At 45.0% G+C, this 11,778-nt stretch overlaps 1 protein-coding gene and 1 pseudogene across 2 annotated transcripts in view; one reads left to right on the top strand and one right to left on the bottom strand.

The window, feature by feature from the left end:
- LOC112075523 (CTTNBP2 N-terminal-like protein) overlaps positions 1–4,203 on the top strand; it is a 9,640-nt pseudogene extending 5,437 nt beyond the window's left edge.
- A 4,343-nt stretch (positions 4,204–8,546) lies between these two features.
- Positions 8,547–11,778, bottom strand: part of LOC112075522 (F-actin-capping protein subunit alpha-1) — a 5,510-nt gene continuing 2,278 nt past the window's right edge. For both annotated transcript variants that reach the window (XM_070440942.1, XM_024142509.2), the window contains exons 4-11: positions 11,518–11,569; positions 11,316–11,379; positions 10,945–11,151; positions 10,634–10,713; positions 10,455–10,533; positions 10,290–10,361; positions 10,002–10,064; positions 8,547–9,897 (exon numbers count right to left, since the gene is read on the bottom strand). In XM_070440942.1, the coding sequence (XP_070297043.1) occupies positions 9,757–9,897; positions 10,002–10,064; positions 10,290–10,361; positions 10,455–10,533; positions 10,634–10,713; positions 10,945–11,151; positions 11,316–11,379; positions 11,518–11,569 (758 nt within the window). In that variant the 3' untranslated portion in view covers positions 8,547–9,756. The remainder of the gene's footprint in view (positions 9,898–10,001; positions 10,065–10,289; positions 10,362–10,454; positions 10,534–10,633; positions 10,714–10,944; positions 11,152–11,315; positions 11,380–11,517; positions 11,570–11,778) is intronic.

Below are 11,778 nucleotides of genomic sequence, written 5' to 3'. Positions count from 1 at the left end.
AAGGGAGTGGGCTCACTCACAATTTTGCCTAAGAACACAGCCATGAATAAAGAATGGTACCAACACATCCTGCGAGAGCAACTTCTCCCAACCATCCAGGAACAGTTTGGTGACGAACAATGCCTTTTCCAGCATGATGGAGMACCTTGTCATAAGGAAAAGTGATAACTAAGTGGCCCGGGGAACAAAACATCGATATTYTGGGTCCATGGCCAGGAAACTCCCCAGACCYTAATCCCATTGAGAACTTGTGGTCAATCTTCAAGAGGCGGGGAGACAAACAAAACCCCACAAATTTTGACAAACTCCAAGCATTGATTATGCAAGAATGGGCTGCCATCAGTCAGGATGTGGCCAAGAAGTTAATTGACAGCATCCCAGGGCGGATTGCAGAGGTCTTGAAAAAGAAGGGTCAACACTGCAAATATTGACTCTTTGCATCAACTTCATGTAATTGTCAATAAAAGCCTTTGACACTTATGAAATGCTTTTAATTATACTTCAGTATTCCATARTAACATCTGRCAAAAATATCTAAAGACACTGAAGCAGCAAACTTTGTGGAAATTAATATTTATGTCATTCTCAAAACTTTTGGGCACGACTGTACTGCATGTGTATCTCAYTCTGCAGTATTTGGGGTGGAGGTATATCTCCACTCTCCTAGACTCTGACACCTCCATGTGGTCAGACGAGAAAACTGCTCAAATATGTCACTCGTGTGCCTTACATTTTAGTCATTTAGCACAGTGTTTTACAACCGTGGTCCTCCAGTACCCCCAACAGTAATCGCTTTTATTGTAACCCTTGACAAGCACACCTGGTTCAACTTGTCAACTAATCATCAAGCTTTCAATGAGTTGAGTAAAGTGTGTTTGTCCAGGGGTACAATGAAACTGTGTACTGTTGGGGGTACTGGAGAACCAGGGTTGGAAAACACTCATTTAGTAGACACTGATATCCAGAGTGACGTACAGTTAATGCATTCATCTTAAGATACTGTAGCTAGGTGAGACAACAACATATCACAGTCGTAGTAAGTACATTTGTCCACAAATAAAGAAGTTATCAGCAAAGTCAGTGTGAATAGGAAAATACACCTACAGGTATGCATGCGCCTATCTGGGGAACAAAATGTGCTAAGGGAAGTTGAAAGTTGAAATATCAACCTCTATCTCTCTGTGTGTTTCTAGTTGGAGGTGGAGCGTGCAGCAGTGCGTAGGCTGCAGAGGGAGCAGGAGAGGGCAGTAGGCCTGGCAGAGGAAACTCTGTCCCAGCAGCAGCAGTTGTCCTCGGACCTAACCCTGGAGCTCCAGAGAACCACCAGCCAGGCCCTGGAGGAGGCCCAGAGAGTCAGCCAGCTCCGTCTGCAACTTCAGGAGGAGAGCTGTACTTCAGAGAGCCTGAGGGGGGCCCTGGAAGCGGAGAAGGGCAGAGCAGCGCAGCTTGAGGCCAGAGCAGAAAGCCAGCTGGCTGAGTTTGACACAGAGAGGGAACAGTTAAGAGCCAGGATCAGACGAGAAGAGGAGAGGAGCAAGGGGCTTGAGAGAGAAGTGGAGGAGCTGAGGAGGAGGTTGGAGGCAGCAGGAGAGGAAGGAATGGTTAGGAAGGCGCAGGAGACTGCGGTGAAGGAGGTGAAGGAGGTGAAGGAGGTGAAACAGTCTCCTTCAAAGATAGCATCAGTGGCGGCATCAGTGGCGGCGTCAGTGGCGGCGTCAGTGGCGGCGGTGTCCTCCTCGAGCCAGACAGAGCCTGATGGGATGGCAAGCGTCGACCCTAAAGTGACCCCTGTCTCAAAGGTCAACGGGCATCACCCTAACCCTCCGCGGGACACTGACCCCCCTCAGGAGGGCGGGGCTGTGGAGAACGGTGGGGTAGAGAGCGAGTCCAGAGCAAGTCTTCCCTCCCCTCTCCACCCTCACCCTCCTCACCCCCACTGCCAACCTCACCCTAACCTCTCCCCCTCCAGCACGGCCTCCTCCTCCCTCTCCTCCTCCCCCATCTCCTCCCCCACGCTGGCTAAGCGTCTGGTCAGCCCCGGTGGCTTCCACACGTCCTCCTACCAGGCTGGAGTCAACCAGCGCTTCCACGCCGCCAGGCATAAGTTCCAGGTGCAGGCTGAGCAGGAGCAGCTCCAGCAGGGTAGCACGGCTCCCCTCTCCCCCCGGGACCTGTCCCCTACCACCACCCCCATCCCTCCACCCTCAGAGAACAGCACGGCCAAGCAGCTAGCCCGAAACACCGTCACCCAGGTCCTGTCCCGTTTCACCAGCCAGCAGGCAGGGGCCAAGCTACCCCCACTGAACAGCTCTCCATTTGGGACTGACTACCGGAGCCTGGCAGCCTCCCCTCCTGGGGGGAAAACCTCGCCTGGAGGACCCCTGTCCCCAGGTATACGCTCGCCCCTCACCCCTCGGTCCGAGCGGTGCTACCCGCCCCCCGTTCCTAAGAAACCGGGTATGAGCCCCTCTCCAGGCTCCCCCGACCCCCAAGCCGGGGCCAGCCTCTTCCCAGAGCTGACGGGGGGCTGTGGGCTAAGCAGCAGTGGGCAGGAGGGGGCTAAGGAGCCAGACCTGGTACTCTCCTCCGGTAGCTAACAGCTAAGGGCCACGGCAGCTAGAAACTGATCTAGGATCAGCATAGCCTTCCCAAATCCTTCCCATCTTTAACCATTAGGGAGAAAAAACWAAACGGACCTAGGATCAGTATCTGTGATCAGCTTTGTCTTATTCCCCAAGGAGCCAGTGCTGTCCTCCATCAGCTAGCAGCTAGCAGCTAGCAGCGTATGGCCTTCCTCATTCCAGATACGCTAGTTTCTCTCTCCCATTTGCACTTGCTCACTCACCTTTAGGCCCGAGATTCAATCCGAGCGCTCTAGTCAACAATGCAGCTTTTAAAGGCAATGTTGCTGGGTTCAAATAGATCGCATTCAAGGTAAACGCTGYTGATGTTGGCTCAATCGGAAATTACCTCAGAGACAGTAAAGAAAGCAAGACATCTCACAGGATCATTTTTTCTGGTCGGGCGGGTGAGGCGAGCGAGCGAGCGAGCGAGCGGATAAGTAGACCAGAGCCAGCTGTTATTGGTTAGTTTTGCATTGAAAAAAAATTGTCAAGGTTTCTGTCTGTGTAAGTGGGTGTTTCCTCTCTCACGTGACCATCTTTGAGCATGCTTTCCCGCGTGAACTTATGTGAGAAAGCAGGCTCACACAAGAGAGGGAACGCCCACTTAAACAGACAGGAACTTTTTTTTTAAATGTCAATGGTAAACGGCCTTTTTAAGACATTTTCATTATCCACCATCTTTGATTACCTTTAAATGTCAAGCGCTTTAATGTGGGTCCACCGCGGTCTGGATTGGATCCTGGCCTTAATCTCCTGGATGTCCTGCAGCAGGCAGAAAATGCTCTGCAACTGTCTACCTAACACTACTTATACCAACTCTGTAGGCCCTATTTTGACCACATATATTATCCGCTTAGTATCAAATGAAAGCTCAAACACTACCTAGCAAACTGTCTGAAACACTGTCTAGTTAACATGAAATCTATAATATACTGGGCGTTATTGGATTCGTAAGATTTATTTTATTTGGAATTTATGGATAGTTTTTTATTCTTTTGATATGTAATATATCTTTATACCTAGTTTATTGTATTCCATAGCCATGTTTAAAAGTGATGTTATTAATTATGCATTTAGTTATTCTAGGACATTAATTAATGAATCACTCAGCCCAAGTCCACTTTGCAGTCTCGTCCAATGAACTAATACAAAGGCTGCWTGGAGAGGGGAGTCTTTACATGGCAAGAGGATTCAAATGTAATCTGTTGATTGCACATGTACAGTTGAAGTCAGAAGTTTACATACACCTTAGCCAAATGCATTTAAACTCAGTTTTTCACAATTCCTGACATTAATCGTTGTAAAAATTCCCTGTCTTAGGWCAGTTAGGATCACCACTTTATTTTAAGAATGTGAAATGTCAGAATAATAGTAGAGAGAATGATTTATTTCAGCTTTTATTTATTTCATCACATTCCCAGTGGGTCAGAAGTTTACATACACTCAATTAGTATTTGGTAGCCTTGCCTTTAAATTGTTTAACTTGGGGCAAACGTTTCGGGTAGCCTTCCACAAGCTTCCCACAATAAGTTGGGTGAATTTTGGCCCATTCCTCCTGACAGAGCTGGCGTAACTGAGTCAGGTAGTAGGCCTCTTTGCTCGCACATGCTTTTTCAGTCTGCCCACAAATGTTCTACAGGATTGAGGTCAGGGCTTTGTGATGGCCACTCCAATACCTTTTTGTTGTCCTTAAGCCATTTTGCCACAACTTTGAAGTATGCTTGGGTCATTGTCCATTTGGAAGACCATTTGCGACCAAGCTTTAACTTCCTGATTGATGTTCTTAGATGTTGCTTCAATATGTTCACATATTTTCCTTTCTCATGATGCCATCTATTTTGTGAAGTGCACCAGTCCCTCCTGCAGCAAAGACCCCCACAACAGATGCTGCCACCCCATGCTTCACGGTTGGGATGGTGTTCTTCGGTTGCAAGCCTCCCCTTTTTCCTCCAAACATAACGATGGTCATTAGGCCAAACAGTTTATTTTGGTTTCATCAGACCAGAGGACATTTCTCCAAAAAGTACGATTTTCCCGATTTGCAGTTCAACCGTAGTCTGGCTTTTTATGGCAGTTTTGGAGCAGTGGCTTCTTCCTTGCTGAGTGCCTTTCAGGTTATTGTCGATATAGGACTCATTTTACTGTGGTAGATCCTTTTGTACCGGTTTCCACCAGCATCTTCACAAGGTCTCTTTGCTGTTGTTCTGGGATTGATTTGCACTTTTCACACCAAAGTACGTTCATCTCTAGGAGAAGAACGCATCTCCTTCCTGAGCAGTATGACGCTGCGCGTCCCATGTGTTTATACTTGCGTACTATTGTTGTACAGATGAACGTGGTACCTTCAGGCGTTTGAAATTGCTCCAAGGATGAACCAGACTTGTGGAGGTCTACAATTTTTTCTGAGTCTTGGCTGATTTCTTTTGATTTTCCCATGATGTCAAGCAAGAGGCACTGAGTTTTAAGGTAGGCCTTGAAATACATCCACAGGCTCACCTCCAATTGACTAAAATGATGTCAAATTAGCCTATCAGAAGCTTTCTAAAGCCATGACATCATTTTCTGGAATTGTTGTTTAAAGGCACAGTCAACTAGTGTATGTAAACTTCTGACCCACTGGAATTGTGATACAGTGAATATAAGTGAATAATCTGTCTGTAACAATTGTTGGAAAAATTACTTGTGTCATGCACAATGTGATGTCCTAACCAACTTGCCAAAACTATAGTTTGTTAAAAAAAATTTGTGGTAGTTGGTGAAAAACAATTTTAATGACTCAACCAAGTGTATGTAAACTTCCGACTTCAACTGTAGGTGTATCCATGACCACTACTTTTACAGATGTATGCTCCCATCTGACTTGCCCCTGCCTGGTCTAATCTGTAGGTTATCACCATATCTAGCAGTACCTGCACTGAAAGTTATAATGTTTTCACTGTGTTTGTACCAGATTACATTCTGAACATAGTTTTACTAAAGCAATAAGGCCCAAGGGGGTGTGATATATGGCCAAAAACAATGCGGAGTACCTGGACACAGACATTAGCCGTGGTATATTGGCCTATATCACAACCTCTGAGGTGGCTTATTGCTATTATAAAGTGGTTACCAACGTAATTAGAGCAGTAAAAATAAATGCTTTGTCAACCCGTGGTATACAGTCTGATATACCACGGCTGTCAGCCAATCAGCATTCAGGGCTCGAACCACCAGTTTATAATAAAGCACAATGTTGAAATAATACAAATCATTCAAAGCCTAATTGAAGCTCTGCATTACACCCATTTTCTGCTTCTGCAGCTCTCTGCTCTCCATTATGTCTGCTCTCTGCAGCTCTCTGCATTACACCCCATTATGTCTGGTCTCTGCAGCTCTCTGCATTACACCCCATTATTCTGGGTCTCTGCAGCTCTCTGCATTACACCACATTATGTCTGGTCTCTGCAGCTCTCTGCATTACACCCCATTATGTCTGGTCTCTGCAGCTCTCTGCATTACACCACATTATGTCTGCTCTCTGCAGCTCTCTGCTTACACCCATTATGTCTGGTCTCTGCAGCTCTCTGCATTAACACCCCATTATGTCTGGTCTCTGCAGCTCTCTGCATTACACCCCATTATGTCTGGTGTCTCTGCAGCTCTCTGCATTACACCACATTATGTCTGGTCTCTGCAGCTCTCTGCATTACACCCCATTATGTCTGGTCTCTGCAGCTCTCTGCATTACACCCCATTATGTCTGCTCTCTGCAGCTCTCTGCATTACACCACCACTTATGTCTGTTCTGCAGCTCTCTGCATTACACCCCATTATGTCTGGTCTCTACAGGCTCTCTGCATTACACCACATTATGTCTGGTCTTACAGCTCTCTGCATTACCCCCATTATGTCTGTCCTACAGCTTCTGCATTACACCACATTATGTCTGTGTCTCTGCAGCTCTCTGCATTACACCACATTATGTCTGGTCTCTGCAGCTCTCTGCATTACACCACATTTGTCTGGTCTCTGCAGCTCTCTGCATTACACCACATTATGTCTGCTCTCTGCAGCTCTCTGCATTACACCACATTATGTCTGGTCTCTGCAGCTCTCTCTGCATTACACCCCATTATGTCTTTGGTCTCTGCAGCTCTCTGCATTACACCCCATTATGTCTGCTCTCTGCAGCTCTCTGCATTACACCACATTATGTCTGCTCTCTGCAGCTCTCTGCATTACACCACATTATGTCTGGTCTCTGCAGCTCTCTGCATTACAACACATTTGATGTCTGGTCTCATGCAGCTCTCTGCATTACACCACATTATGTCTGCTCTCTGCAGCTCTCTGCATTACACCACATTATGTCTGGTCTTCTGCAGCTCTCTGCATTACACCACATTATGTCTGCTCTCTTGCAGCTCTCTGCATTACCCACATTCAATGTCTGGTCTCTGCAGCTCTCTGCATTACACCCCCTTATGTCTGGTCTCTGGCAGCTTCTCTGCATTACACCACATTATGTCTGGTCTCTGCAGCTCTCTGCATTACACCACATTATGTCCGGTCGTATTTACGTGTTGTCTACTACATACACTAGAATAGTGAATACACTGAATTTTTAACAAGGGAAAAGCTTCCCTAAGACATACCTTACACTGGGCCTTCCCTAAGACAGACTTCAGGCATTCCTAAAGACAGCTTAACTGGCCTTCCTAGAACATTAAACCTACACTGGGGCTTCCTAAGAAGCCTTACACTGGCCTTCAAAGACAGCCTTACACTTGGGCATCCCTAAGACAGACTTACAACTGGGCCTTCCCTAAGACAGACTTACACTGGGCTTCCTAGACAGACTTACACTGGGCTTCACTAGAAATAACTGGGCTTCCCTAAGACGGACCATTACACTGGGCCTTCCCTGAGACAGACCTTACACTGGGATAGAAAAATAAGGTGACACTTAAATATGTACAACTTTTTTTATTCCGGGACAATTTCTTCTTGTTTTTTCCAAAAGGGACCAAATTCAGAATAAGCGTCTTTCTTGTAGGTTAATATTGTTTACCTGGAATTGAGTTTGAACCGTCTATCTTTGTGTTTAAAGCAGATAGTGACAGACTGGTTTTATACCTTTGAAGTCCCCCCAGACCTTTTGGCGAACTCACACATTTTATATATAAAAGGGACTAGCTAGGGGTCAGATCTGTACCACTGTATCGTTCTTTTTGTAACTGAGTAGACCTAACCCTTCATCTATTTTTACACCTTTGTCAAAATGGGAACAAGTGGGAAGTCATTAATGACATGACTGTACTGTGTTTCATAACCTGAACCTAACAACATTTTGTCACTGTTGTTGGTCTCATAGATCTTATATTTGTGGTATTTAAGGTTTTATAAGATGATATTAACAAAGCAGGGCACAATGATAAGAAAGCTTTTATTTGTTCAAAATAATCTCCTGCTGTCTTCCAGAAGTTACCTAACCCAAACTATTTCTCAACATTTCTGTCTTCTAATTATTCTAAATGTACACAAGCATTTTTCTTATGTATTGTTTCACAACTGAACTATTCATATRATGACTTTTCAATTGCAAAATAAACATCCCAACCAAGCATCAATTTCTTCAGTCTAATAGCCTGATTTCTGCTAGTATTATGCCCCAAAACCACCCGTTTCCTGTCGATAAGTCAAGACTGTSTCTTTCTCTATTCATCTTACATTGATTCCTCTCCTCGCTTCCTTCTCAAAGCGCATTGGAAAAAAGGGGGAACCTCCAATACACCTGGAAAGGAGGCAAGGAGATAGGATGCAAGGAATCGCAGAAAGACAGATTGAGGTAGAGACCAGTCTATGACAGCTCCCACTGCTGCTGGACTTTGTACAAAGTGATGAATCCAGCAATACAATGCCTGAGGAAAACAACAACCAGGYCAAGATGATCAATTATTTTATTTGTACAACAGAATGGGGCAGTACAGTCCTGAACGTCGCATCCGAGTACAGAGCTAGTCAGTGTGAAGGTTAAACACAGCACAGAATAACTGATCTCGAGTCAGCCTATGGTAATATTGAGTAGGTGCATGTTGTGGCTGAACAGGGGTGTGTTCTGTGGGAAGCATGGTTTGGAGATAGATATTTACAGTATAGAGCACACAAGTCTTTATTCAGCATGACAGAGAAGTGTGTCTGCCCTACACAATGCATTTCTAATTGAACATTTTGTAACATTGGACCCTCCTGAACAAAGCCCCTGGTTTAAACTAAGTACTGAAATGGCTGTGTATAGTTTAAGGTACCTAAACACATGTGTGAATATTACAGATGGGCTGAGCCTAAGATTAAATTAAAACCTGCATAATATATAGATCTGCGTGTATACATGGGAAAAGGGGAGCTTTGCATGTATGGAGTTCTTTAGCGTAGGAAAGACATTTATTGGTATGGTTTTCCTTCAACAAAAGAGAAAGGACACAGCAATGGTTGTTGTTGCCAAGGAAAGACAGAAGAGAATTGATTCAGAAACAGAGGTGGTTATGCTACAGTCTTTCAGCCATGGTATCCTTCATTGGCTCAAGCAGAGGACACACAACAGGAAGTGGAAGAGTACAGCAGAAAAAAAAAAGTAAACAGTTCCCTCAAAACGGACTATATCGAGGACCAGTCCTGTTAAGGGGAGAAATGGTGCTGATATGAACATGCATTGGAAAACATCCCCTGCTTGGTGTTTAAATTATTTCTACATGCATCCTTCCTTTCTTGAGGTAATCACTGATCTGTAAGTGATTGGATAAGAATAAGGAGTGTTTCCTACATCAAGGACAGAAGGAAGGATGCATTGTAAAATCATTCAACCTGGGGTCTTGGTGCAGCTGTTCAAGAGTGTCAACATWACAACATGAAACTCAGTACCCCTTTAGCAGACTCAAACTCCCCTCCTGTAACTCAAGACACTTAATGTCCTTTTTCTCCAAAACCAAAGCTTCTTTAAACAATACAGAACTGTGCCCAACAGACTGTCAATCTGCAGCTTGGTTTGTTTTATTTTTTCTTTGCCCCAGACTACAATATATATATATATAAGCTTTGGTTAGTCCTTGTGCGAGCGTGTGTTGCCAGCCCAGCGGTGTGAGTCTCTGCTCCTCTATGCATTCTGCATCTCCTTGCCAATCTTGTAGCTGAGGATCTTGTTCCAGTCGATCTTGGTGCGGGTGACGGGCAGCTGGCGGCGTAGGGCCTTGAAGGTGGTGTCAGACATAGTCTGGTAGTTCTCACTGATCGCCGTCTACAGGAAGGGGAGGAGCAACAGGAGGAGATTTTACAAGAGAAGTATAGACAGCCATAAAGAACAGAACACACACGTCCATTGAAAAGGGTGAGGTAAATTACCTGGTAATCATTTTCAGCATTCTCAATGATATCCACAAACTCCTTGGCAGTCTGGCTCTCATTCTGTTGACAAATTATTTTAGTCGCCTTTCTCACACAGGTAATTGACCATAACCTGAACTRACCTAACCTGTTCAGTATACCGGTTATACAACATAAATGGCAGAAGTTGKTACTTACAGTTTGCTTCCTTCTCATGTTTACATTAAAGGGATAGAGTGAAGACACTTAAGCAAAATGGGTTCTAATTGGCTGTTACTGAACAGAATCAATGTTATGTCCACTCACAGTCACTGTTATAGACTCCTCCACTTCCTTATGGCTGACCAACTGCACATTACCATCCTCATAGTAGTGCACCTAGAGAGAGAGGGTCTGTTTATTTACTAGACTTTGGGTGTTTAATTATTATCGTCGGCATTTGTTTCTGTAGTAAATATCACGATTACCCACCTGTATCTTCAACACACCCACTACATGAGCAGTAGACTGACCAATGGTGAACTTCCACTCTGACCTACAGCGCCCATTCCTGAGAGAAAAGGCAGAAGAAGTGTGTGTGAAAGAGATTAAGTCACATAACATTCTGAACTTGTAAAGACCAATGTATAATGATGCCGTTGGAACTGTACCAGAAGTTTTTGGGTTGAAACTGGTGTCCCTCAATGCAGGCAATGATGGTTTGCTGGCCATCAACTGTTTTCCCATATACCTGCAGCGAATACGGATTTCATGATTAGCGGCTTGAAGAATTGTCATACAGTGGCGATATCACAAGGGTCAGGGTTAACGGTGTTAGCAGCACAATTTTGTTTCTGTTCTTTGATGCAAGTGTGTGCAGTATCATACAGACTCTGGGGTAGTACTCTGATGTATGTGATGAGTGAGTGTGGTTGTGTATTCATACGTGGTTATGAATGTGTGTGTGGGTGGGGGGGTTTACCGTGCAGACTCCGCTGGGGTAGTGCTCTTTAACATATGCGCTGAGTGCAGTGTCGCAAGCCTCTCTCCAAGCTCTCAGGGAGCTGTCTCCGTCGTATGGCTGCACATCGCTCACCTCCTTCCTCAGGTGGTCGAAGCGGAACGACACCCGGTTCCGAGGGTCCAGGAACCTCCCCTGACCCAGGTCCCCATGCTCTGTAATCAGAACCTGGAGATGGAGGGGGGGGGGGGGAGGGGGGAGGATTGTTAACTGTTGTTGTTGACACACAGTTTGTTTCGTAAACTAAACAGACTTCCTTTGACAATAGCAGTAAATATAGTGTGATCATCAGACTGCGGCTCCAGATAAACTCAGCCTTATATCACTCTTACCTGTTCATCATAGCCCTCAAGTTTGGCAGGGGTGAACTGATCCATGTTGTACTGGGCAAAAGCACTGGGGAGAGAGAACACAGAATGAAATAGAACACCGGATCTTTACAGACTCCTACACCAATAATAATGACTAATGATAAGTAATGATGTGTGGTTGTTTCAAAATGTAGACATCACATGATGATAGGGTGCTACTCACTGAGCCGCTCCCTCCCTGAGCAGGTTGTCATTGTTGAGGAGAAGCCGCACATCTGGAACGCAAAAGCATCCATCAACATCAACTTGTCAGTCTGTAAACCCAACACTTAGCTTGTAAGACTTTTTAGCTGTTAAAGTCAACTTTTGTTAGGTTTTGTAAATATAATCTATTTTGTCATTATCCTACATCTTATTATCTATTCACCTGTAAATGTGGACTCTTGCCCTACCATGGCCTTGCATCCTTCACCTGTAAATGTGG

The sequence above is a fragment of the Salvelinus sp. IW2-2015 genome, unplaced genomic scaffold (assembly GCF_002910315.2).
Source record: "Salvelinus sp. IW2-2015 unplaced genomic scaffold, ASM291031v2 Un_scaffold3216, whole genome shotgun sequence".
NCBI lineage: Eukaryota > Metazoa > Chordata > Actinopteri > Salmoniformes > Salmonidae > Salvelinus > Salvelinus sp. IW2-2015.
This window is presented reverse-complemented; position numbering and strand designations above follow the sequence as displayed.